This window comes from Melospiza melodia, chromosome 4 (genome assembly GCF_035770615.1).
Source record: "Melospiza melodia melodia isolate bMelMel2 chromosome 4, bMelMel2.pri, whole genome shotgun sequence".
Taxonomy (NCBI): Eukaryota; Metazoa; Chordata; class Aves; order Passeriformes; family Passerellidae; genus Melospiza; species Melospiza melodia.
The window spans coordinates 6515869-6542198 of NC_086197.1; the positions used below are offsets into that span (position 1 = coordinate 6515869).

The following is a 26330-nucleotide window of genomic DNA, read 5'->3' on the forward strand; positions in this document are numbered from 1 at the left end:
TCCCAGTAGTTTAGTGGAGGGACAAGCCCCTCATACACCAGATCCAACCCAATTTATGCCCCACAGAATCATAGAACGGGTTGGAAGGAAACCTTGAAGATCATTCAGTTCCAACTCCCTGCAACAGGCAGGGACACCTTCAACTAGACCAGGTTGCTCAAAGCTCAATCCAGCCTGTCCTTGAACACTTCCAGGGATAGGACATCCACAACAGCCTGTCCTTGAACACTTCCAGGGATGGGGCATCCACAACTCCCCTGGGCATGATTGGGGCAGGTTTCACCTCAGGGTTCTCTGAGGCAGCCAAAGATGTCACTGTCCCCTCTCTCACTGTGCCTGCCATGGCTCTCTGCCCTCACAGGGGGGCTGTGGGGACCCATGTCCCCCACACAGTGGAAGGACACAGAATCAGTCAGGTCAGAAGGGATGAAGCACAGGATTTTGTCCAGACCCTTCTGGAACATCTCCAGTGAGGGAGACTCCACACCCTCTCTGGGCAACCTGCTCCAGTGCTCGGTCACTGCACAGGACAAAAATTCTTCCTCACGTTCAGGTGGAAGTTCTGGGCATCAGTTTGTGCCCTTTGCCCACTTGTCCTACTGGGTGGCACTACCGAGCAGAGCCCGATCCATCCTCTGACACCCTCCCTTTAGATACTGATAGACATTGATGAGGTCCCATCTCAGTCACCTCTTCCCGAGGCTGATCAGGCCCATCTCTCTCTTTCCTCACAAGTGAGATTCTCCAGACCCTTGACAAACTTCGTAGCTCCAACACACTGGGCTCCGCTCCAGGTTCAGCGCAGCCCCTCAGCCCCGGTCACACCGCAGCCGCCTTTCGGCAGGGCAGGCTCCGCTCCCTTCCCTCCCTCATGCCCTGCCCCGAGCGCCGGGACAAAGGCGGCGGTCCCGCCCGGGCGAGGCGGAGCTGGGCCGGGCTGAGCCACCGCCCGGCCGCTTTATCCGCCCGCCGTGGGTGGCGGCCGGCGCAGTGCGCATGAGTTCGGGGCGGCAGCTCGGCGGAGCCCGCGGCGCTGCTCCGACCACCTGCCTGTCCTCCACCGGGGCTCGTTCCGCGCTCGGCAGGGAGAGGCGCGGACCCAAAGCCGGTGAGTGCCGCCCTTTCTCGGGGGTCTCCCCTGGCCCTGCGCGGGCCCCCGGCTGAGGGGTCTTCGCTCCCCCGCTCTCGTCCCCGCCGGCTCTCGGGTCGCTGGCGTGAGGGGGCGAGCTCGCCCCGCTCCGCCTGTCCCCCGCTCGGTCTCGCTGCGGGGAGAGGCCGCGGAGCTGCCCGTCCCTGCCAGCCCGCCACGGCAAGGGTTCGGCGTTGCTCTTATTACTCACTAATGGATTTTTAATTATTCTTCCCTCCTGTTCCAAGAGCAGCGGCGGCCGGTGCTCCGTGCGCTGCGCGGGCTCTGGGCGGCGGGCGGGACCGGGTACAGGGACCGGCACAGCCCCGCAGAGAGCTTTGGGCTTGGGTTGGTTTTGGTAGACAGGTGGGGAAGAGGAAAACTATCAGCGAACTGCTGCCCTGCCGTGTGCGAGGCTTGGCTTCCCACTACCGAGCTCTTAAAATTTTTTTACCTCTGTGGATTTCTTGTTCTTCCCTAGCATGACGTCAAATTTGCTTCTGCTTATCGGCAACTTTAAGGAAATATGTTTAAGTAAAGGTTTCATACCTGTAAAACTTTGACGTGTGCTGTTCCTGCCTGACTGAGAGTGATGAGGAACAGCTGCCTTGTGCCTCCTGTTTGCTTTCCGAGTGTCTGCAATTTAGGGTTTCCACTGGAAAAGCTGTTTGTGCAAACAGTGGCAGATTCCAGTTCAGGATACTTTTTCCCCTTCCTCCTGTCAGGTGCCTTTTCCATCAGGAGCTGGTAAGCATGAGAAGGCTGGTGCTTCTTAAGATCTTAATCTGAGGTGGTTCGGGTGAGGTTTAGTGCGTGGAAAAAGAAAGCACAGCCTTAAAAACACTCCTGGGATTTTCAGTAATCCAGGATCTCAAGGGCATGTTTCCTGAATAGTTTTTGTTTTTAGTGTGGCAGCGAGAGGAGGTTGCTGGAAGTGGAGCTCTCTTGTGCTTGGTCCTGTGCATGGGTGTAGCAAGAGATGATTCCTGTGGTAACAAGCATGCAGATGAAATAGGAAAGAAATAAGACAGCCTCTTCCGCAATTTTCCAAACATCTTCCAAGGATTTTAAGCTGTAGCAAGTACCAGAAATGTAACAGCTACTTCCTTTCCCCTCCCTTTTTATGAAAGACTTCTTTCTAAACCCTAAAGCATAAGTCTTAGCTTTAAAAGCTTTTGCAATTTCTGGCTTATGCTAATAAAAAGGTATTATTTTAAGACTTTGATACAGATCCTTGACTAATGCAGCATTGTAGATAGCCTTCCTTGTACAGGCACTACTTTAACACATTATGATTTGGCTTTTCTCCTTCCTTTACAGGAGTTACTGTTGTATAAGGGGGGGGAGCTGATGTTTAAACAATAAAAGGGTGAAAAAATTGTTGCTTGCTTGAGTCTCTAAGAAATGAAGATATTACTTATTTCTCAGAAATGGAATAGATTTTCCCAGCAGTGCCTTTCTTATCAAGGATTTATTTGCGGGTTTTACTATAGAGAGTGAATGAGTAGAATGAAGTTTTATGACGAGAAGTGCAAGTAATGCCTGGCATTAGGAAGGAGCAGGGAGATTTCTATATTGCATCTCTGTTTTGTCGGTAGTAAAACTCCTCTCCTCCTGTTAGTTTTAGCTGCTTTTTCACTGCATGCCTCTGAGAGAAATATTAACCAAGAATGCTGGCAGACAGATTGCTGGTTGGATATAGTAACTGGAACAACTCTACTCCTGAGCAGTTGACAAGTCACAGGCTGACTGACCTTCTGAAATACTGGAGCATGAAAATAAATGAGCATATGAATGTGGCTTTCAAAGCCAGCCAGACAGGCTGTTACTGTTACCAAATCCTCCCTCCTCCTTTTTTTTTTTTTTAATTAAAAAATAAAAGCAAGTGATTTTAATTTCCAGTATAACTAACTGCTTAAATATATTCTTTTCAATTGGGTGTGTATGGGTGATCCCTGTACCAAGTAAAGTCCAGGGCCAAGACTATACTGTTCTTCATTACCAGTGCTGTTTTCAGCTTTGTTTACCTTGGGCAGGCAGACCTTTATGTACTTACATAGGAATGAAATGTCCAAAATGAGTTAATTTTTAAAGTAAACACCCATGCTTTGTGCTTCAGACGTCCTCTGCTTTCTTCCCCACACCAGCACAGCAGTCACAAAAAGAAACATAGGAGAGCAGCATAAAATCTACTTGTGAGACTGTGACACAGCTGAACTGGGGCTGAAAATTGTCTTGCTATCCTTAAATGCTGTGTAAAACAGGATTTGGCTCAGCATTGCCATGAGTGTAGCAGCAGTTACATAATGAAACCCTAACCCCCAGCAATGCTGCACCTGTAACAAGACAGAAGTCGACTAATTACAGAGGCGTCTGTGCCTGAAATTGTTTATGTACACTTCATGGTCCCAAAGTGTTGGCTGTCACAGATAGCACCACCCTGATGTTAACAGGGGAGATTTAAAAAGAGTAACTTGAAAAGAATGGGACTCTTTCCTTGTTGAAATTTGCATGAGGCAAATTGAAGTCAGAGCAGAGCTCAGCCATCCCCTGGATGTGTTTAAAGCCCCACGCAGGACTGGAGAGGCAGCTCTGGTATCACATCAAGTCCTCCCACTGAGCAGCTGCTGCTCATCAAATCTCACCTGGAGAGTCCCAGTGAGAGCCTCAGCACTGCCCTTGGGTAAGACCCTAATCTACAGAAAGGTGACTGCTTGTCACTGGCTGGAGTTTTGTTTTGAGTTGGGGCAGGAAGCGATGCTGTCACTGAAAATGAGTGGGAAATGGCAGCACTTCAGGGATCTTTGCTGGTTTAATCCACAATGTTGTGTAGGAGCCTTTGCTACTGGCCTTCATTTTGGGCAAAAAGGTTCAGCTGATGCTGTTGCTGATGTAGTGAAGTGGGAACAGAGTTTATTTGCAAGAGAAAAGGCAAAGATGTGCGGGCACTTCTTTTCCCATCTTGAGGGTGGACCAATGTGCACCATCAAATCCTGCTCTGGTATCCCACTGCCTTGGAAGGAGGAGCATTTCCCAAACACTGCAGGGAGCAGTATGAGGTAGTGCTGAGCTGTGCTCTTGTGCTGCCTTGGTTGGATGTAACAAAGTCCCTGAGCCACAGGGTCTCAAAAGAGTGAGAAGAACCCTAGAAAGACCAGTTAAGAATGAAGCACAGTATGGATTCCTCATTTTCTGGTATCATCAGGCTTGGATTAACGTGGTCAAAGGTGTGACCTTAGGCATTGTTTCTGAGCAAAGCATGATTTGGAGAATTCAGTGTAGTAAATGAATTATTACTTGGGTGATGAAGATGTTGGTTTGTGATTGTTTTCTTTCTTTTTAAGTGGTTGCTACATTTAATTTGAGATCCAATTCACGGAACCATTTAAGTGTGTGATGGAATGTCCTAGTGAAGTCAGACAGATTTCAGTTTTACTGAATTGATGCCTTGCCCATCTAGTTCTTTCAAAAATGTATGTACACAGGATTAGTTATTTCACTGTTGGCAGCTCTCACAAATTCTGCTGCGAGTTGTATGAATGACATTCAGTGTGTTTCTTGAGGCTCCAACTTCCAGATTTAGAGGACTGAGAGAATCTTTGTTCTTAGCTCCAAAACTAACGGATTCTGTAGCTCCCCAGCCTGTAAAGGAAAGTTTGAACTGTCACCAGTGTGCCACAGAAACCAGGAAGTTTAAAACAAAATATTGGGGTTACAAACATTGAATTCTGGGAGACCTGCATGGTTTTTGTCACTCTAATTACTTTGATGTAGTTGCACATCTGTCATGGGCTGCCATGAGAGCCCCCTGAGTTCACACTTGGCTAAATATTGTTCAGTCCCACTTGTCACCTGTTCTGCAAATCAATATTGATGTCCAAGGAAGTGTCTATAAAAATGCTGTTGGCCTGGCTCTCATTTAGTAGACCTTACTGTCATGGATTCTTCATGTGTGTATTATTTTTTTTTTTGTTCTTTTTCCATTAATGGTCAGCATTTCTATTTGGGCATACTGTAGTGACAGTCCCCCTCTAAACAAGGGCAGGAATGTTTCTGGGTTACTGGATGTTAAATAGCCATGACTGTTTCCAACACATGGGATTTTTCATGAGCAGATCAAGACTGTGAATCATACTCATTGTTATCACAAGCTTCTACACTTATGAAATGGAGAAGAAAACTCAGATTTTACCCATGTTGGCCAGTTTTGGTTTACTTCTGTTTTGTTTTGTTTCTTTCTGTAAGAACAGCTTATAAATTTACTGTCTGATTCTGTGGGATTTTTACGTGTTCAGCAAAACCTCATCAGTTTATCCTGTGTGCTCCTGGAATCAGTCACCTTGCCTGTGAGGTTTGGCCTCTGTAGGCTGTGCTGTTACTTGGTCTATTCTTATCTATTCTTTTACCAGAAAGCTTCACTCTTACTGTATACCACAAGAGTGGGGTTACCCCTAAAGCTCAAGGATTTACTCAGTATTTCACATCCTGTAGGAGGTAAGGAGAATTCACTTGCTGGTAGCCCTGTTCAGAAAGAGGAAATGTGTGCACCAGCACTAACCATCAGTTTTGAGGAGTTTGGAACAGTGGCTCAGTGAAGACATGTCATGTGCCAGCTGCTTTTGTTCAGCTCTGGTCTTGTACAGCTGGTTCACAGGTATGTTGCAGGAGCACTTAACACAAGGCAGAATCCAGGAGGGTATTAGACACAAATACCTGACCTGTTTTGGGCAGCCCTGTGGTCTCCTGAGCACAGCATGCAGGAATCTGAATGAATCCCTGCTCTCCTTTGCCTTGTTTTACTGCTCTGCTGCCAACTGAGGCTGATAAAAGTCTCCAGTTTGCTCGTGTACCATCATTTCTATAAAACCCATCCCATGGTAACACTTCTAATGACCACAGAGTGTTTCCAGATATTGTTTTCCAGATGCCTAACTCTCCCAACTCAACCAGCACCATGGAGTGCAAGGTGACTGACAGTGTGTGCATTGCTGTGTCTGTGCACAGCTGACAGATTAAACCAGCCTCGAAGTTCACTGGCCACTTCTGTTTCACTTGAGTCACTGACAAAGAGTTGGTTAAGAACAAAGCAAAAGTCTGTGTGATGCTCAGAGTGCAACGAGGCTTAGAAATCCATCTTCAGAAATGTTTCATGCAGAGAGTGTTCTAGAAACTGTATGTATGGTGAAAGGGACAGGCTGATCTTGTGCCCTTTTAAAAATGCATGATAATTTTCTAAAAATTGTCAACTCACCTTAAGTATATTGTGCAGTTAATGGCCTGGTGCTGTCTGCTGACTCTTGGCTCCTGGCTTATGTAGCAGTTGATTTTTAGCATTTAAATGTCTTGCACTTTTGTGGGATTGATCTTTTTGCCTATTAAGCTAGTCTTCAAACAGGATTGTTAATAAAAAATTCTTTCAATCTCCTGCTACTATAGAAACAGTCCCTTGTAAATGCTAACATTGAGCTTCAGTGAAGAAGTAACCTTAGTCAGCAAAACTGTAAAAATATCCTGTTTGAAAGGACAGACCACACCTTATCTTTGATGGGAACTTAATACATTCTCTCTGAATTATTTACCTCTGTCAAAGCAAAATTAAATCTTTGGAGGCGAAATTCTGTGCTAACTTCAGACTCTTTCAATTTCCTCCTTCTACTCTCTGAAAAACACGTATGGTGTGTGACTTGTATTGTTTTAAATATCTCATGAAAGCTATCTCTAGTGTAACCAAGAAGTGATCACTTCAGATGATAGCATCACATCTGCCCTAAGATGCATTTCTGGTTTAATATCTGGGATCCTCTCTCCAAATAGTACAGTTCCTGTCACACTTCTGTGCTCCTGTGTCAAGATCTGATATTTTTTTATTATTAATCCCTAATGGTACAGGCACACATCTCTTAAGCCAAGCTAAAAAATACCCAGCTACAGTGACTGGACTACAAATCCCATTGTGAGCAACTTTCATATTTAATGCATCTCTGAAGGTCAGGAGGAACAGCTGCCTGTTGTCCTGCTGTTCCTTCTCTCTGAAGAGCAAGCTTACCTTAATTTTGAACCCTGCTTGTTCCCTTGGCAATCCTGCTGAAACACGGGGGTCTGGAAATTCACTAGAACCTTGACTATTTCTATCTTAAACTTATAAAGTCTTTCCCTTAATAGAGATGACATACAGAGGGTGAAGGGACTTTAGTGTTAAGCATGGTTAGGAGAGGAATTTGTAATTTGTCTGTAAAACATGCTGTGTGTATTGCAGCAGTGCTGGGCAGCCTCACATCAGCTCTGGCTGCTCTAGACACTCTACAGAGGTGTAGGAGTTTCTCAAAGCATAAAGAACACAGCAAAGGGGAGAAGAAATAATGTATATGAGTGGATTATGATTTTATTGACATGCACCTTTGATGTGGTAAAGGTGATGTAAAAGGTAGAAGGGGAAAAAATCTTCCCCCACACCTTTTCTGCAGGCTCACAGAGCATTGCACAGCTCTCAGGCTTTTCTGAAATGAGTAAAAGTCCCAAAGAAGCCACAGCTTCTAACACAAAAGCAGGGCCAGTGCTGTAGTGTTTGATGCTGGCTCTTGTGTGGGTGGCTCTCTGAACCAGTTGCACTCAGTGCCTTTAGTCATTGTTCAGGAGCTTTGTGAAACCTCTGAACCGCAGCTCCAGAATGAGTAATGGGAGCTTGCTGGGAGCAGAAGTATTTGTTGTTATTTATAATTCGTGGCTTGAATGTTTGTTGCTGCTGAATCTGGGTGTTCCTGCTGTCCTGAATGCAGATAGCCTACCATGAACTTAGTCCTGGTTAAACTGAGGTATTCCTGTTGAAGAAAGCAGAAAAATATTCTTAAATACTTCTCCCTCAAAATCTGGGCCTCTTGATTTGTTTCATGGTAACATCAATTAATGTCTTCTCCTGGTTAGTCTTTAAATGTGGGTTTTATTTGTGATATCTATTGTAATCTGTAATTATAATTTGATAGCTATTGTAATCTGCAGTGACCTCCCATAATACAGTCTATAAAATGTTCATAGTTTTGTGTATAGTTCTAGAAGTCTCACAGTTGAGGGACTGATCAAACATGGCATGTTCAGTTTATTTTGGGGACACCTGGATAAAAAACTTGATGCTGCAACTTAAAATTGCTGAAAAGGAATAACATTTGCCATATGTTGGATGCCAGTAGAAGTACTCACCTCTTGCTGGTCTCTCTTATCCATCTGAAATAAACATCACCTTGACAGTCATAGGATGGAATCTGAAGTCAGTGGGAATTTTCTGTGAATTTCAGCGGTGTCAAGATCCTCTGATAGACCTGCCTTCTAAATATTAAGTATATATTTGTTGAAGTGTAGGATTTCAGAGGAGTCAAGATTTTCACTGACAGTGTTGGCTTCCAAAAATTCCATATATTTTCTTGTGTGGATGTGCTTGTGTGTGGATGTGTTTGTGTGTGGCTTTTCAGCACCACGGGGTTTGTGGTAGATGGAGCTGCTGCTGTTCCATGCTTGGGCTGCTGCTGTTTTCCTGTTTAGCTTTGTGCAGCAGCTGCCTCAGTGCTCCTGTGCCTGCCAGTCCTGAGGGTTTGAGAACCAGGACCACGAGCATCTCTGGGCACCACTTAAAGCCCATTATCCTGAGGATGCATTGTATCATTGATAGCTAAAGTTCTTAATAGAAAAAAAAGGAAGAACGTTCTTTTTGTGTAGAAGTAATGCTAAATTTGATCATTAGAACTGATGCTCATAAGAAGGGCTATGAGGTGTTGTTTTTTTTGTTGTGGCAGCCCAGTGCTGTGGGTTGTGGCTGTGCTTCCAAGCCTGGCTGCGTTGTGTGGGAGCTCTCCCGCAGGACCCGCTGGTGCTGCGGCGCAGGGGAGGCACCTCCGGTAATGTCATCGCCTCTCCTGGGGGGAGGGACCAGCGGGATGGAATTGTTGCTCGCTATTGGCAGATGTTATCTCGCTGCTATGAAACACTAATCAGCTTACCAGAAGGCTCTGGTTTCTCAGCCCTCAGCCCACAGCTGTGGGGAGCAAGGAGAAGTAATCCGATTGAATTGGAAATGCAGGCTTGACTTTGCTTCTCGTGTCACCTCCTGTGCCGTAATAAAGGGAGAAGCACTTGGGAAGCAGGAGCATCTCATTTAATTTGTGCCGTGTCAGGGGAGTGGTGTCCATTTCCCAGCTGGCTGCATTTGGCACCTCAGAGCCAGCTGTTTTGAGGGATGTGTCCCTGCTGGCCGTGGGTCACAGACAGGCTGGGTGCAAGGATGGACTGTTAGCAAGCAAGGCAATTTCTCATTGCAAAGGGTGCTTTAATGTATTGCAGCAAGAAATGAGTTAGGTTCTGTGTTTTGCCTACCCCTGCTCATGCTGTTAGTGCACTAAGATGACTTTTGTGTTTGTGTCCTTGAGAATCAAAGAAAAACTTCTGCCAGAGTGTTTTGGGAGATGATGACAATTCAGAGGTTTTGCAGAACTGGGCATTGGGAAAGCTTAAAAAACTGGGGAGTTTTCCTCTAGTGAGTGCTGGTGCATATGTCTGTTTCAGTAAGTGTCTCCCAAATGTACAAGTACTGTTTCTTCATGGCTGAGTGAAATAAAAGCTCTTGAAGCTTTAAAACACAATTTGTAATGCGTTGATGCAAAAATGGCACCAAGTTCTGCTCGTGGATCTTTCACCAGAAGCAGGTGGCATAGAGCTGCTTCAGTAGCACGAGTTCACTGCAGCACTGTTGGGAAATGAATGGGGTTCTGTTGTCCTCATGTGATCCCATAAATAGAATTCTTGTTTAAAACCAAATAAAGATAAAAGTACTTGAGCTGTGCCAGTTGGTATCTCAGTCAGTGGGATTTTATTACTGTTAATGATGTGCCATGATGGAAAACACAAACTGAATTTGTAGGACAAGGATATATGCAGGATCCTTGCTTCCAACTGTCCATAGACATCTGGTTTGGAAGCACAAGAGATGGGGTACAGAACCTCTCTATGTTGAATTTTAGTCATCTTTTTGATCAAAACCAGTGTTTTAAAAGTCATCTTTTTGATCAAAACCAGTGTTTAACCCATAAAGCAGTAGACGTGTTTCAGGACATAAAGATAAGCCCTTCATTAACTTGTGTGGGATTTTTTTTACCATTTATTTTCCATTCCTTTTCAGATGTTTAAAGCAGCAGATTTAACCCCATGCCACATTGTTCTCTGTTTCCAGACATGAATAAAGCGAGCAGCCCCACGTAACCCACCCATGGCATCTGTGCTGTGTCGGGATCCATAGGTCAAGAAGGTGTGATGCCTAGGAATCTCCTGGTGGATCCTCCTGAAATGGCATCTGAAACCTCTCCAGAGCACACTCATGGGAGCATGGAAAGGGCTGGCACTGTGGAGAACCATGGCAGCCAAGCTAGGTGCAGGAATCTTGCCTTGGTAAGTGTTTAATGAGCCTTGTTCTTAGTGATACAGATTGCATTAATAGCTCTGTCCCACATCACACCATTTTTGTGTTATTAAGATTGATTTCTGCCATTTCTAATCCTGAGGGGTTGCTGGTGTTGTCTCGGTTGTTAAACTCAAAGGCCAGAAATAACTCCTCAGCTTTGGTACAACAGCTGGTTATTCTGGTCTGATTGTCTCTGAGTGCCTCTCTCCAGCCCTTCCTCCCAGAGAACCAGGAATGGCAGTAAGGGCTGCTCTGCCCTTGCTTTCTTAAACAGCTCATAAAGAAACTTCAGGATAGTGGTGGTTCTACACACTGCCTTTGCTTAATCTCTTTGTTGACACTCCTGAATAAAGGTCTCAGCTTATTCCACCTTAATTAGATGAGTAACAAATATGTCACCATAAACAAAGCTTAGTGAGTATGAGTGTGTGGCCATTTCAATCGTGAGTGAGTAACTGAGGGAGTAGGATGCACTTCTGCATTCTTCCCAATTAGCAGGGTGAATCAGGAGGGAACTCAGCAGTACACTGTGTACTGACAGGCTAAGCCTAGAAAGTGCAGGTATGGTTCCTTCCATATTTTTTTATCATCCCAACCATTTGAAAAAAATCCATTTTTAATTGAGGGAAGAGCACACTGGTAAACACACTTGCTTGGAAATTTGAATATCTGTCTTGCCTGAATTAGGCTTTTTGTCTCCTTCCCTTTGCCCTACCAGATAATTTTCTTTTAACATGGTAGTTTTCTGTGAAAAAGTGGCAAAACCTGTATTTATCTGTATACCTCAGACACACTCATGGTTTTGTGCTACTTTGTGAGCTTTCTGGCACCTGGAGGCAATTCAAATGCAGGTCCTTTTCTTGTTGTTTCCACTGAACATACTTACTGTTAGTATGACACTGTATCCTTCAGCTTGTGTTGCTAGCTAAAACACAAAACAAGTGTGATGAAATTTAGTTCCTTAACTGTTTCTGATCTGTTCTAGAAAAAAGTTGTGAAGGGTCAGGATAGGAGAAGTACACAATTTGGCCTCAAAGTTAGTGTATGTTGTTTGTTTTATAAAAGCTGGTTGAATTTTAGAGAATTACAGTGGAAGTAATACTTTTCTAGAGAATTACAACTTAATTTTACACAGAATTGCAAGTTAATTTTGCTTATTGCTCTACCACTAGTTTCCAGCTTAACAGGGAATAGTCAATCATATTTCCTAGGGTTTTATTCTTAGCAGGCATGAAACTAGACATTTGAAAAAATCAGTATTGAATAAGAAAGCCATGTATAAATCAGTCTGTACAGTCTCATTCCAGGTCTGCAGTGTCAGAAAATGACATCAATTCCCTTAGTCCAAGATCCTAGATCCTGCCATGTGATAACCCGTGTGATGATGCATCAGCAAGATTTGGAATCCCTTCCTACTCTGTAATGCAGCAATTTATAGATGGAGTAAAAGTTAGCTGTAGGCTTAGGCAATTCCCATCAGACCTGGGAATCAGCAGTTCACAGAGCCTTTCATTTGTCTTCAGTTTGTGCATGAAGACAGTGAATCGTGCACCCACAAATTTGATTGGGATGCCACAGATGCCCTTTATGATTTTTCTTCCAGCAGTGTAGCAGGTGGCATGTCCAATAAGGCTGGCAGCTGGCATGTGTGGAGTAACAGGCTGGACAATATGACCTCTTCAATGCAGGCATCATTTCAGTTTCTGAATTTGAGAATTGATCTGTGTTAAACTGAACATGAAGGAAATTCTGCCTAATTGCTGGAACATGCTCCTGGAGAAATTATCCTCTTGCTTCAGTAGTTTTGTTATAAAAGTTTAGATGATGCAGCAGCTTTGATGGCCTAATGAGAAGAAAGGGGTAGACAACTTTGTGTAGACAAAGAATTTCTATTATGCCAGTTCTGAGAAAAGTGGGGAAGTATTTTCAGGCACACTGGACCTTCACTAAACCCTGAAACACGAGCAACTAAAGACCTAACTGCCTCTTCATTTATCACTTTCCTGGGCCTGTTCTCCTAGAGACATGGCAAGAAAGGTCAGGGTTGGCTTTGATATTTTGGGTTTTTGTAATGGCATTGCAAAGGAAAGAAGTGTGACAGTGCTTCTTATGACAGGCCCATAGTGCTGCAGGTTTCTTCCTACTTGGTTGTGAAAAACCAGGCTCTTAAGCTTCTCAGTGTCAGACTGCAATAGTTACTAAATATAACCTTTGTCTTGCATCTGTGGAATTCAAACAAGCCCAGGGATGTGATAATGGGGACAAACACTTGGACTGGCTTTAGCCTTTGCTGACTGCTCACAGCTGGTTTGGCTGACTCCTGGCTGGTCCTGCATCCTGTGTGTCTGTGCTGGCACTGCTTGCTGGGAACTGGTTGTCAGTTTAGGCATGACCATGATGGACATCAATTGTCATGTGCTGAAAAGGTCTTAAAATTCTGTATGTGGGATCCCTCCCAGTCAGCTGTTGTCTCTTCAGTTTAATTTTGCCAGGTTTCTCAGCTTCTCTTACCTACATACTGATGCTTCCAGTAATCTTTGACAACTGCAGGCCTCTAAGCCAAATTAATTTTTTTAAATGGAAAGCAAAATGCTGCCTTGATTTCATGAGTATTTCCATAGAAATTACAGATGTTTGGGTCTGGACTTACTCTGCCAAATCTGTCACAGCAGGTTGAGTTGAGATGGGAGAAATGTATGCCTTGATATCTTCATCTCACATGAACGTCAGTAGCCATAAAAGCTGTTATATATGAGGTCTCATTTGCAGACATATTTTGGCTTCTTTGTTAAAAAAAGGTATCCACACATCTGCTTGAGAGAAGTGTATTCTCCCAATGCATGGAATCAGTTGCACTTACCCAAGGGTGAGGGCAAACAAAAACACTGTTCTTGGCAATTCAACTTCCAAAACCCAGTCTGTAATGACACTGCCAGACACGTGTATAAGAATTAACTTGCCATGAAATAGAGTTGCAGCAATTTAGGAACACTTAACTCAAAGCTAAAACTAGGTCTTGGGGTTTTTTGGAAGCAATTTGCCTTGTTGCATTGACTGGATAGGCACAGAGCAGCTTCTTAAAGCCAATCCTTCTCGCAGTGCTTGTCCCTGGTAATGGGACTGGGTATCTGTTCTCAGCCATGAGTAACTGCTTTGGTTTCTAAGTGTGAATGATGTGCTAGGACAGCTGTGCTGCCTGTGAGAGCCATGGCAGAGGTGCTGCTTGTACCTGAAGTGAGCTGTGCTAATTGGAACTGCACTAATCATGTGCACTAAGCTGTGTCAGTGCCTCAGATCTGTGGCTACAACTTCAGTACTTTGCCTTCTGTATCTGAGCATGTTTTACTGAGTGGGGGCTTTGAGGGATAGTGAGTTCTTGTTATTCTTGGTGGATCACACTGTGTTTTATATTTTGTTTTTTTGGCTTTGGATCAGACAGATCCTTGGTTAATGCCACAGTTCACCTCCACTCTTTTTGGGGCAGCGGTGACCTCCAGAATTTGTTCAAGTGACTATTTCATTTGATCACTAATCAAATGGCTTAAACTGGGAGAGGCCATGACTCTGAAGAGATTTTGCTTGTTCTGATTGTTATTTCTTCAAACAAGCTTCCTCTCTGACTCTAGCAAGACTTCATAGCCAGTCACTGGAGATGGTTTGTCACCCCTGGATCCCTTGTGTAGTACAGGTGACATTCTGGACATAGACATGAGGAGCAGCTCTGCTGTGAGTAGTCTGAGCTGGCTCAGTGTTTTGTTTCACACCCTCAGCCATTTAACTCAGGGGTGACCTGGTTGTTTTGTAGTTATGGTGTCTCTTGTAGCCTAAAAATTTGTTGTTATGATCTTTATCCTTTTTGGATCAGTACAGATAATTCAGATGTAACAGACCTGGCATTCTGGTGCACCATGTTGGTATCTCTTTGCCTCAACCTCCCTGAAGAGAATCCATTGGGAATCCAGTGTGGATTTAGGGGTTCTGGAAAAGGACAGATCATATCTGTTAGCCCACTATCACCTTTTTTCCTCACAATTTCAGTGAGTTTTGTGATGCTGAGCTGCACTTCAGGTACATTGAAAGGAATGTCCTGAGAAAGACTCCTGTTGTATAATTGGTTTTTTCCCCCTTGACACTGATACTCCACAGGCTTTACTGTACTGCAAGACCTTTCACCGTGTCCAAGGGCTTTGCCAAATAACAATACACAAAAAATGAGAAGAATTTTTGACTGTTTGCTTTGTATGGCTACAGCTGCCTTGGGGCAGGTGGAAGCCATTCCTGACAGGGTGTGGAGGGAGCTATGCTGTGTTTCAGCCACTTAAAGCTGGTGTTAGTGTGAGCTGGAAGCAGTGTGCCTTGGGAAAATAAGAGCCTGACTCCTAGCAAGGAATGATCTTGCTGTAAAATGTGCCAGTGAGAATGCAGATCCTGAAGGCAGTTTGGGCTCTGCACACAAACTTTATCATTGTGCTTCAAAGCAGGATCTGGTAGCTAGAGATTATTGTAGGAGGTGGGCAAATCTGCTTTTTAAACCTTGCTGATAGACATTCCTAGACTTCCAGAGTGTTTTCTTTGTATATTCCACTACTTTTCACTGAATACTTGCATTAAAGTTTCTGTCATGTGAAAGTTAACTTCTACTTGTCTCACCTTCAGTGAATGTAGAGAAGATTTGTTGCAATTATATGGGCGGTCAACTTTTTATATCTTAAAATACCCTCAGGGACACAGGGCTGCATCTGCCCACCCCCATTCATTCTCCCCTGTTTTCATGTAACATGCTCCATTATTTGAGCCTTCCTGTGCAGTTAAGCTCACAGCACTCTGTGCTTTGTTCTGGACTCTGTCCAGCTTGGCTGCATCCTTTCCAAAGTTCAGCAACTGAGTCTGAACTCTGTGTTCCGAATGAGGATGTGCTGTCATGTCATCACCCTGGTTAATATATCCCAGAATGAGATCTGCATCCCTCAACAGCAGATTTTTTTCCCTCTTTATGGCACTTAAACTGACAAACTCACAGATTGCCCAGGTACCTTGCAGTAACTTCATCTCAGCATCATTTTTTGTTCATCTGTGGGTGTGGGATCTCAGCACCTCAGGACTGATGTGCAGAGTGACCGAGACCACCCTTGGGGGGCTCGGGAGTCCTGGAATGTTGCCAGAAGTGTCTGGTGGCTGGACTTTGATCCTACACAGGAGACGACACCTGTATGAGGATGGGAGGATTTCACTGGGGTGAATGGTGAAGAGATAAGTTAATTAGAGTGTGAGACACAGGGTTTAGGATTTCTGTACAGGGGGGTCTAAAGAAGTAAGATGGAAGAATTGGAGCGTGTCCTCTTCTTCTTCTTCTTCTTCTTAGCCTCCATCTTCTGTAGTGATGGTGGCACTTTGAGATTAGTTATTACTAAAAGTGCACTAGTTAATAAGAGTAAAAAGTATTAGAGAAAAATGACAAATACTGTATACATAATTTCGAGTATAAAAATAAGTGACCACCCTGGGGGCTCTCAGTGTGCTCATGGCTGACATGCTAAGCAGACCTCTGTCAAGCCAAGAGAAAATCTTTTAGATAAACAATTAATAAACACCGAGACCGAGAAAAGATCTGAAGTCTCTTCTTGTCCTTTGGAGCGCGGGCTGTCCAAGGCCACCCTGGGCCTTTCCAGGCCACCTAAACAGCCAAGAAACCGACATGTGGGTTCATTGTTGGGGGCTGTGTCATAAAGGTTTCAAATCGAGGGATGTGACATCTTGTGCTTGCACCTATTGGTCAGGTCAAGAACGCTCTCTTGAGAAATGAGCTTGGTGTGATATTATTGATGTTTTTATAAAAATTTAGTGGCTTTTGCCTGAAGTGTCTCCCCATTTTTTTCAATGTTGTTCTAACAATTTCTTTTCTCCTTTAATTTCTATAGGCTGATCAGGCTAATTTTGTTTATCAAAGGGATGTCTTCAGAGTTTAAGTAGATATTCAGCTTGCTTGCTTTAAAAGTAGGTTAGCAGTAATTTAGTCAGTTTATGACTTTAGCTCATCTAATTTATCTTTTAAGTACTTGTGGATAATTTGTTTCCTCACTTAGGACCTATTGATTATATGCTTTGCTGCCTCTCATGAAGCACACAGTACAATTATCCTCATAAACTGAAGAAAACAACACTCAATATTATAGTCTTCTTCACCAAATGGAATGGTATTATCCAAACCATCAGATAGTGGGTTGTAGAGGAAGCACTTTTTGACACAGCACACAATTACACTCTGGAACTCCCTGCCACAGAATGCTGTGCATGCCAGTCATTTCCATGGCTCAAACAAGAAGACAAATTCATGCTAGAAAAGCTCATTAAGGGCTATTAAATACACAGATGCCAATGCATCTGGGAAATCTTTAAGCCATGTGTTGCTGGAAACTGGAAGGATGTGGGGGAAGGAAAAATATACCCATAAAATATACAGCAACACCTCCCACAACCTCCTGTGTGTTGATAGCTGCTGGAGGCTGCTGAGCTGAATGGGATTTTGGTGTGATTCTGTGTAGTAGCTCATGTTCTCAGCTGTAACTCACATGCTTCCAGCTGCAGTGACAGCACTACAATCCATTCCAATTCCCTTTCCTGTAAATCCAGTCAGAGGTGCTTGACTTCTTCTGTGCTAAAGCTTTCCTGTGTGTTCTGGTCCAGCCCCTGCACGCAGGGCTTTCCTTTTCACCCCTTCTGACAGCAGAACTGCCTTGTTACTCACAGACTGTGGCCCAAGTGGTGCTGCAAGGCCTTTGTACTGCACCTGAGAATAGTTTGCTCCCTTCATGGTTCTTTTGAGAAGCACCCAGTCCCTTCCTTCTCATGGAATTGTACCTATTTATTCTTCAGTGCTGTCAAGTGATTGATAAATCAGTTCAATCTGCCATTCTCCTGGTATTTTGCTAATTGAAGTGTGGTTCCTTAGCAGGTTTTAGAAGATTTTTTTTTAAGCACTGCAAATGTCTTGGGATTTCCTGTGGTTTTCTGTTTCTGTCAAAGCTGTGCTGGTCTTAGGATTTTAGATCTGAATGTGATGTTCAGGATTTCTTCAGATGTGTATGAAAAATTGTGGGTCTCTGGATATGAAGTCAGGTAGGAAAGGAATAAATGAATCTTTTCTATGAAATAGATTCTATTCCTCTTTTCTTTCTCTTATTTCTTTATTTTTCCTCTTTTATAACAAACAGTGTTTTAACAGACTCTTTCCTGTTTGGCATAAGCAGGAAATGTTTGGCTGCAGAGAGATCTAAAATATTAATGCCAGCTGAGCATACTCAGCTATTTCAGCTGTTTTCATCCCAAATTTCTTCTGTCTGAGCAGTCCTTTTAATCCTCCTAATTTAATGTAATTTTAAGCTGAAGCACAATATTCAAGTTTCAAATTCAGGCTGTCTTTTGACAGTAGGTTTAAAGTTTATAGTGGTAGGTGTATGTGAGATTTAGTTTAGGGAGATGTGTTTGTGTATCAAGAGTAGGGAGTAGATGGAAACTATGAGGTGAATAACTCAAGTAGCTGAAAAGACTTTTCATCTATTAAAAAGCACAGCTTCATTAAGAAAAAAGGAGGCCTGGAAAACCAGCCTGGAAAGAATATTAACTGTTCCAGTACTTGGAATATATGGAAAATTGCAAATAGACTGGGTAGCCTTAGTTAAAACTGGCACCTTTAAGTTACAAAAATTCCTCCCATCTTTCAGGAGGCTTTGCTATAGTACCTGTAATACAGGTGGGAATAAAGCAAGTCACTGCTTGCTTTCCATCTCTGAGCTCCTTTGGTTTGACCAGCCTGAGTAGGTTTGTTTTTTCCACTGTGATTTTGTGTCTAAAATGGGATTGTTTCCTTGGCTGGCAAACTGAAACATATCTGGCCTGAGGGAGTTTCTATCCAGACTGGATGCCAGTGCAGTGCCCTCACCTAACACTGCCTGTTCTCCAGAGCTGTTGGCTTTGGTTTTGCTGTTTGTTTTGTTTTGTTTTTTCTGATGAAATGTGACATTGATCATCTTGAAGGGAGACTGCATGGGGAAACAGATTGAAGTGCTAACAGAGATGAAATTGGCCTTTCACATCTTGGTATGCTATTTATTACAAATGTGTTTGCAAAGGGATGGTTACTCAGTTTAGATCCTTTACCTAAAGGGACACAGCAGGATCCATGAGAGATGGTTAAATCAGGCAAAACTCTCCTGCAAGTCTTACCTGTCATGGAAAAATGTTCAGCCTTGCAGCAGGGAAGTGCATTGGGAAGTCTTTGCTTCCTTGCTTTATTCTTTGCTCAGCTCTCGATGAAACAAATTAAACTAATGTGGGAGCAGTTCTTTTAGGTGCACACACTAATTCCTGTGCCACACTCTGGATTAGTTGCCTCTATGAACTTCTCAAACATAACTCCCTCTTCTTTTCCTTTGCCTTGTAAGTCTGGCTCTTGCAATGAGCTCACCCTCAACAAAGGCTCCTGGAGTCCTGCTCAGCTCCAGCTCAGGGCTGCCCAGCCAGGGCTCCTTTCCTGTCATTCTCTCCTTGCTAGACATAGCAGCCCTGTGAGTATTTGGGTGGGGAAGGAAGGAGATTGCAACATCCATTAAGGAAAAAAAACAAAACACACACACACAAAAAACCTAAAAAAAAACAAAAAAGGAAGGCATGTCTGTCTCTTGCTTTTCAAGTGCAGCTGTAAAACTTTGCTTGGCCTTTGAAACCTGCCATGTGGTGGGTGCGAGCTGAGCACTACGTCAGCCTTTGAAGTTCATCTTTTAAACCAGCACTGGCAAATGGCATCCAAATTGTAGCTTTTGTAGCAGTTTTGCTGCAAGATGGAATAAGTTACTTACTCTGACAGTGCACTGTGGATATTAAGACTAAATTAGAAATAACCACACCTCTGTGCATCTTTCCCTCCCACCAAATGTACCATTGGCCACACAGGCTAAGAGCCTCCAACCATTTATTTTCTCATCTGTAACATTCTGAGTGCTTGGAGATCAACTGCCACTGGGTACAATGCAGCACATTGTATTTCTTAATCTATAGGCATTATTTTGGTACAGAGCTATGTCATTCTTATTTTTAGTGCTGAGAATGGGGATAAAAGCTTTGTGCAAGGAGTTAACAGGTAGAGCTGCACACAGGTTTTTTTAGTCTAATCTCATGTAAGATGATCTGAACAGGCACGGTGAGTTTGAAGCAAGTTGTGCTGCCCTAGCAAGAACGTGCTACCTCTTGAATATTTGTACTGCATGCCTTTATGTATTTACCTCAATTCTCCCAGCCCTCCACTGAGAAGGAGCCTTTCTACCCTGTCTGCACGTGCAGTGAGGTGTCCTTGGCACTTCTTGCTGAGTTACTGACAGCAACGTTTCCAGTATGTGCTTGGCAGGGGAGAAATTCAGTCCAGAAAAGGGAAAACCTCACTTGATTTTCAACAATATATACTTGCATTCCAGAGCTTACACAGGGCTCTTGGGAAATGTCTTTCCTGTATCCATTGTCTTAATGCAGTGCCTTTCTTAATCATTCTTTGTCATCTCCAAGCTTCTGGAAAAGTGAGTGTTTCCCAGGGTGGAGGGAAAAGAGAGCATTGCTGCCCAGCTTCACAGAGTGATAATGTGGTAATCAAGTTAATTAATAGCAGTGACTCAGAGAAAATGAAGACTGGATAATCCATGTGATTATTTATCACTTCTGTGGTCTACAGGATTATTTCCTGCTGAAGAAAATAGCCCAAGGCACAGTACTGCTAGGGACAGGTCTTCATACTTGTTCTTGGGTTTTCCTTTCTATAACTCAAAGGGAAAATCTTTAGAAGTCCTCTCCCTCCTTACTGCTACCTGTTTGTAATCTCTCATGTGCCTCTGGATAATTTATAGTTTGTAGTGGCAGAGACATTTCTCAGCTCCAGCATTGCTTCTAGAAGTTAAGTCACCCTTTGGGATTGAGCAAAAAGGGAATCAGAAACTCCCATTTCTGGGGCTGTCCTGAGTGCACTTTTCCCTCTCATGCTGTTCCCCAAGTCCCTGAATGTGACACACAACACAGTTTGCCCCAGTTTGGAAATCAGAAGAAGCCATCCTAACCCCTGCAAAGGCACAGGTGTGTGTAGGGATTTTTATATTGACTTTTTATTTTTTTAGTAGCTCTTATGATTTTTACAATCTTTTAATAATTTGCTCTGTACAACTCAAATGAAGATTTCTTTGCTGAACTAAAGGATGTAATGGCAATTGCTGCTGGTTTGGTTTTTAATTTTTTTTTTTCCTCTAGCATTGCAATGTCTAAATGTCTCTTTGGGAAGGTGTCAATCTTTGTTTGTTTTCTTTGTTCCCCATAGGATGATGAAAGTTTGAAATACTTAACTCACGAAGAACAGGATGTTCTCATGTTCTTTGAGGAAACCATAGATGCCTTAGAAGATGACTTGGAGGAGATGGCCCTGCGTGACAGTGGCATCCACTGTCAGTCCCCAAGGTCCACAGAGGAAAATGTGTCCAGTCATTCAGAGACTGAAGATATCATTGACTTGGTGCAGTCAACACCTGAGGGCAGTGACCATGAGGGCCCTTCCAGCAGAGACACAGAACCAGGTAATTGGGTTTCTTGTGAGTGTGGGTTTTCCCTTTGACCCAGCCCTGACCTATTCCAGTTCTCTGTACAAAGTGTTTAAAAAATTCTGTACTTTCCTTACTACCTCAAAATAAATTTGTTACTCATAAGGAGTTCTAAAGACTGTGATTTTAATTTGCCTTGGGGTTTTTGAAATTCTTGCTGCTACTGTAACTTTTTTTTATAATTTTTCCTTTTCCCTGATGGGGGTCATGCATCTGGTGAAGTTGTTGGGTTGCTGTCTCAATCCTCTGCCCGGGACTGAGTTGTCACTGTTGTGCACAATCATTGCAACAAGGCAGACTGTATTCACCAACCTGCTCATGCTCTGCTCTTCCCCAAGACTTTTTAAGATTTTTCCCAGGAGTTTTAAGATAGCAGATTGTTTTCAGTGTTACTCTGTGTGGCACTGAAAGGCACACGATCCTATCAGTGAGTTTGTGACAAGGTAGCATATGGCACGTTGTTTCTGTCACCCCTAGTGTGTGTTCTCTCTGTGTTTGGACAATGAATCTATCAGTGGGACATAATTTGTCCTCTCCTGGCTGTTTTAATAAAAAATAAGAACTGCAGAACTCTTGAGAAAGAGCAGCCATTGAAGCACAGTGAAGCAACACAGACTGTGAGTGAAAGGCAGAGGGAGGGCTGGGATAGTGACACATTGTAAACGGGGTGATTTGAGCTATGGCATTGCCTAAGAGATGCCATTGCTGGGACTTCTCTTAGAGTTCCTTCTGGCTCAGTGGGCTGAGGTTGAGTTAGAAAGGTAGGGAGGGGGAGAAATGCTGAAAGAAGCATTTTAGCTTGCATTCTGCTCTATGTGAAGAGTTAACGACATCTCTGCTGCTTTGCCTTTTAGTGTTGGATGCGCCTGGGAGAGCCCAGAGCCCTCAGCCGGCTGTACCTGCTGCCCTTCCTCCACACCCCCCTGCACCACCCCCAGCGGTGTCCGAGAGCCTTCCTCTTCCTCCTCCACCCCCTGCTGCGGTGCAGCACCCAAAGCTGCTCCGTTCTGTGCCCACTCCTCTCATCGTGGCCCAGCAGATGTCGGAGCAGCAGCAGGGCGAGAGCCGGGCGCGCTTCCCCGGCGCAGGGAATCCCGACAGGAGGAAAGCCCCGGTGGCCAACGGTGAGCACTGGCCTGCAGCCAGGCACCCTCCTGCCCCCGCCGCCAAGCTGCACCGCTTCCCGAGCAACATCAACATAACAAATGTCAGCGGCAGGGAGTTCAGCGAGACCATTTCCAAAGCGGCCGTGAACGTGCAGGAGCGGCGGGCTCAGGTGCTGGCCAACATCAATGGGGGAGCTCTTCTGGCCGCTGAACTGGAGGAGAGGCTGCACAAAAACGATTTCTTGTCACGGAGCAGGAGTTCTTCCCTACGGGATCTCTCCTCTGAGCAAACTCGCTACGAAGCCCTGACAAAGCTCGGCCTAGTCAAGGGAAAGCCAGCTCAGGACCAAGTGGACCATGCCCCCGGCACTCAGCAGCCTGATGTGCAGCCCAAGCAGCCAGAGGCTGTTACCAATGGATACCAAAACATCAATGAGATTTTAAAAAGCGAGCCCAGCCCTTTCCTTCCTATGGGCAAAACTGTAACAATCAGACCAGAGGTGGCTCTTGCCACTAACAAAGTCAGCAGCCCACAGCAGAGCACAGAAAAAAGTTGCAGTGATTATAAACAAGCTGGTGTAAGCCTGGACATGAGGAGGAGGTCGGGTTCTCTGCCCAGACCTCCAGGGTTTCGATCCCAAGGGATAACGGTGAAGTTTTCCGGCCGTGGCTCCACTGAAGAAGCCAGGAGAGAGGCACTCAGGAAACTGGGACTGCTGAAAGAGACTGCCTAACATGGATGGCAATGTTGTGGCAGCAGGGGGAAAGTCATAGCATGGCTTTGTGCTGGAACACTCCCAGCAGGATTGGGATCAAGTGGATTGGAAGAAAAAAGGGAAAGTTCTCTGCTTCAGGCAAGCCAGGAAGGTATTGGACACTGTGGAATGGCCACTTGTGTTTATCCCAGAAGGACTGGCACCACGCAGGGCCATGAGCAGCAGTGGGGTTTGGCTCTCCTTCCTACAGAGAAACTCATCTGTTGCTCTTTGTGACTGAGAGGAATTTTATTTAATTAATGCTGGACTGTAGCAGGCAGCATCTCGTTAATGAAGTGTACAGTGCAGTATTGTTGTACATAGCAAACTGAACAGCAAATCTTGCTTTTGCTCTTCTTGAAGCCAAAACAAAGAGCTCCGTCTGTCCTGCCCACATGTCTGTCTGTCTGTCCATGGGAGCTCGAGACAATGTCACAGCTGAAATTTCTGACAGTGTGTGACACCCTCCTGTGACTTTTTGTTGTCTGTGTTATCTGGCTTGGCTTCTTTCCCTGCCAGCAGTGGAGTCTTCTGCTCCCTCCCTCTCCCCTTGACTCAGAACCGTGCCCAGGATGGCTTCAGCCTCAGCCCTCTCCAGGGCAGAGCAGCCCAAGCTGTGCTGGGTGAGGTGGCTGCCTCCCTCTGCTGCTGCTGCTGCCCCTGGAGCTGCCCTCCCCTCCCAGCACCTGCTCCTGTCACACCTGAGTCACCCTCGTGCCCAGGGAAAGGCGCCTGGAGAGCCTCAAGGACATGCACTGACAGCCAAAGAGTCTCCTGACAATCTGTGAGCCCAGCTGCTCTGTCCCAGGGAGGATCCAACAGCAGAGAAGCCATAGGAACAACTTAACTCTGTACCAAAAGCAGCACCTGTATGTTAAAAGTCTTCTCTTTCATGTTGGGGTTCCTGGGAAGGAGCTGCTACTTATTGAACAGTAGCTGTACCACACAAATTCTGTTACTTCTAAAACTGTCATTTGGTCTTCCTGTAGTTTGCCAGCCCTGGTAATCCTCTGCTCACAGCCTTATTTGATTTTTGCCCTGCCAATGCATAACAGAAATCACAGCCAAAATTCTTGCAGGCTATGTGGAGTTTCAGGAGAGCTGCACACCTTTCCTGGATGGTCCAAGTTGATGGTATTTTGCCTTTGTTCAATACACAAGCTGGTAAAGATGGTCCCAAAATATATTTTGTGTGTTATTATGTTTTTGGGGTTTTTTTAATATGGCAAAGCTGCCCTTCCATATTGAAACTCCTTCCCTTTTTGTATTACCTGAAAACATCAAGAATAGCCACTTAAAAATCAAATGCCAAACTCTCCATTTTTTTGTTGTTATTCCTTCACGTTTGATCTCTCAGTGTTTTGGATTTTTTTTCTAAAGGGAAGAACTGACTTAACTCTCTGCACTTTCTGAAGCCTCGACCAAGGCACTCCTTCTCCAGAGCAGCTGAGCAATAAACCTTGGAGAAGGAGGGGTGGCTGCAGCAGAAACTGACACACCCTTTGGCGAGGAGCATAACTGTGATAAACAAGTTTGTAGTTCTTGTGATAAAGTATTTCAAACTTGCTGAGCTGTACCTGTAAACGAAGCTGTCGTGAAGGAAAAACCTTTGTGTCATTCTCAACCTGCCTCATAAGTTAAGGGGGTTTTTTGGTTTGTTTTTTTTTTTTTTTTTTTTTTAATTATCTGCTTGCTGCTTAAATTTTTAATTGTGTTGCTACGGTGTCTGGCTGGTTCTGTTATGTAGTTCCTCTTTTCAGCGTTTTCACTGGGTAAGTGATCATGTTGCTCATTGTGACAGGCTTGCTATACATAAGCAATCAGTAATTAAAATATGTGGCCGTTCCTGGGCTGGCAGAGCACTTGGGCATGCATAATCCAACGTGAGAGGTGCTGCTGAAGCCAAAAAAGGCTGCTGGTGTGCTGCAGGTAAAGCACACGCTTGTTCTGCCTGGCCCTGAGTCTGCAGTCCCAAATCAAAAACACTGGGGGCACAGAAAATGCACCCAAGCACGTGCTGCACTGCAGGCTGGAGTGCAGGCTGACATGTGGATGATGCATCATCATTTATTAACATAACCTGATAAGTAAATTTAAATGTTTCATGGTCTTTGTGCTTTTGAATCCTGGTGAAGCAAATTCTTCATTCGGAATGTGAAGTGTGTACGAAGCAATCTCCACATCTAATCATTGCTGCCAGCTCCTCTGGAGTTGTTTACAGCTGAGAGTCCTTGCTAAGCAAACGAGGGGGGAAAAACCCTGACACTGTTCCATTGAAATTCAGTCTAGTTCAATAACTCTGTAATGTCACCCTACTTCAAAATACCCCAGATAGTCAATATCTAAAGTTGCTGTATGCTGAATTAGCTGGATCATGTTCTCTCATCCTTTGTGCAGGGCTGTGTCCTCAACTGGTGGGAAGTGAGAGTCAGATCTGCATTAGGGAAAGCAGTTTGTGCCCAGGGAGGACTTGGAACGAGGTATTCATTGTGGCCCTTCATCATAGCAGATAAATTCTTCTCTGTGCCTAAAACTGTAGTGAGTAAAGCCATGTACTAAATGAAGTTAAGTCTAGCTGCTAATAACCTGTATATAAATTCAGCTCTATTTTGTGTATCTTGTTTTGTGTCTATATGTTGCTGTGATTTTACTTTCTTTCCCTTTGTGCTAGAGGTAACTGTCTTGCACAAATCTGATAACTCATCTGTTAAACTAGAATAAACCCAATGAAATGATGGCTGATGGGAGGTGCCACTGTGTTCTTTGCCACCCAGCAGCATGACTCTTTCTTGGAGGAGGGAGGTGACTTTTTCTTAATGGCTAATACTGATTTAATAGCCTTTCATTTTGCAACTGTGGATGTGTGTGAGCCAGAGCCCAGCCCTGTCATGGCAGGTGCTGCAGGAGGGACAAAAAAAAGGCTGTGTCTGCCAGGAGATGTGTATTCTCACTGCTGTGATAGTGTCCTTGCCAGAATGAAGTTCATCCTGAACAGTGTTTGAATTAGACAAAAGCCTCTCTCTCACAATGTTTTGCATTATTAAAATGACCTTTCCAAGAGGAAAATTTTATATGTGAAAGAAGAATCACATCTTTGTTTCCAAGGCTGTTACTGTAAGTGAGTGTGGTCCTGCTGAGTGTGGAAATCTTCCTTGTTGCACAGGTCAAAGTTCCCTGTCAGAGAACATCCCTACCCACCCCTTCCACATCTGTTTGCTGCTTTTTTGTCTTTTGAAGGAGGGTTTCTGTGTAAGTATTCAGGTGTTGCGA

At 44.3% G+C, this 26330-nt stretch overlaps 1 protein-coding gene across 1 annotated transcript; it reads left to right on the forward strand.

The window, feature by feature from the left end:
• The first annotated feature begins 992 nt into the window (after positions 1–992).
• Positions 993–25804, forward strand: PROSER2 (proline and serine rich 2). Its single transcript, XM_063153722.1, has 4 exons — positions 993–1108; positions 10344–10558; positions 20923–21175; positions 22054–25804. Exons 2-4 carry the CDS (start codon positions 10424–10426, stop codon positions 23037–23039), a joined length of 1374 nt encoding a protein of 457 aa, XP_063009792.1. The 5' UTR covers positions 993–1108; positions 10344–10423; the 3' UTR covers positions 23040–25804.
• Positions 25805–26330: the final 526 nt, after the last annotated feature.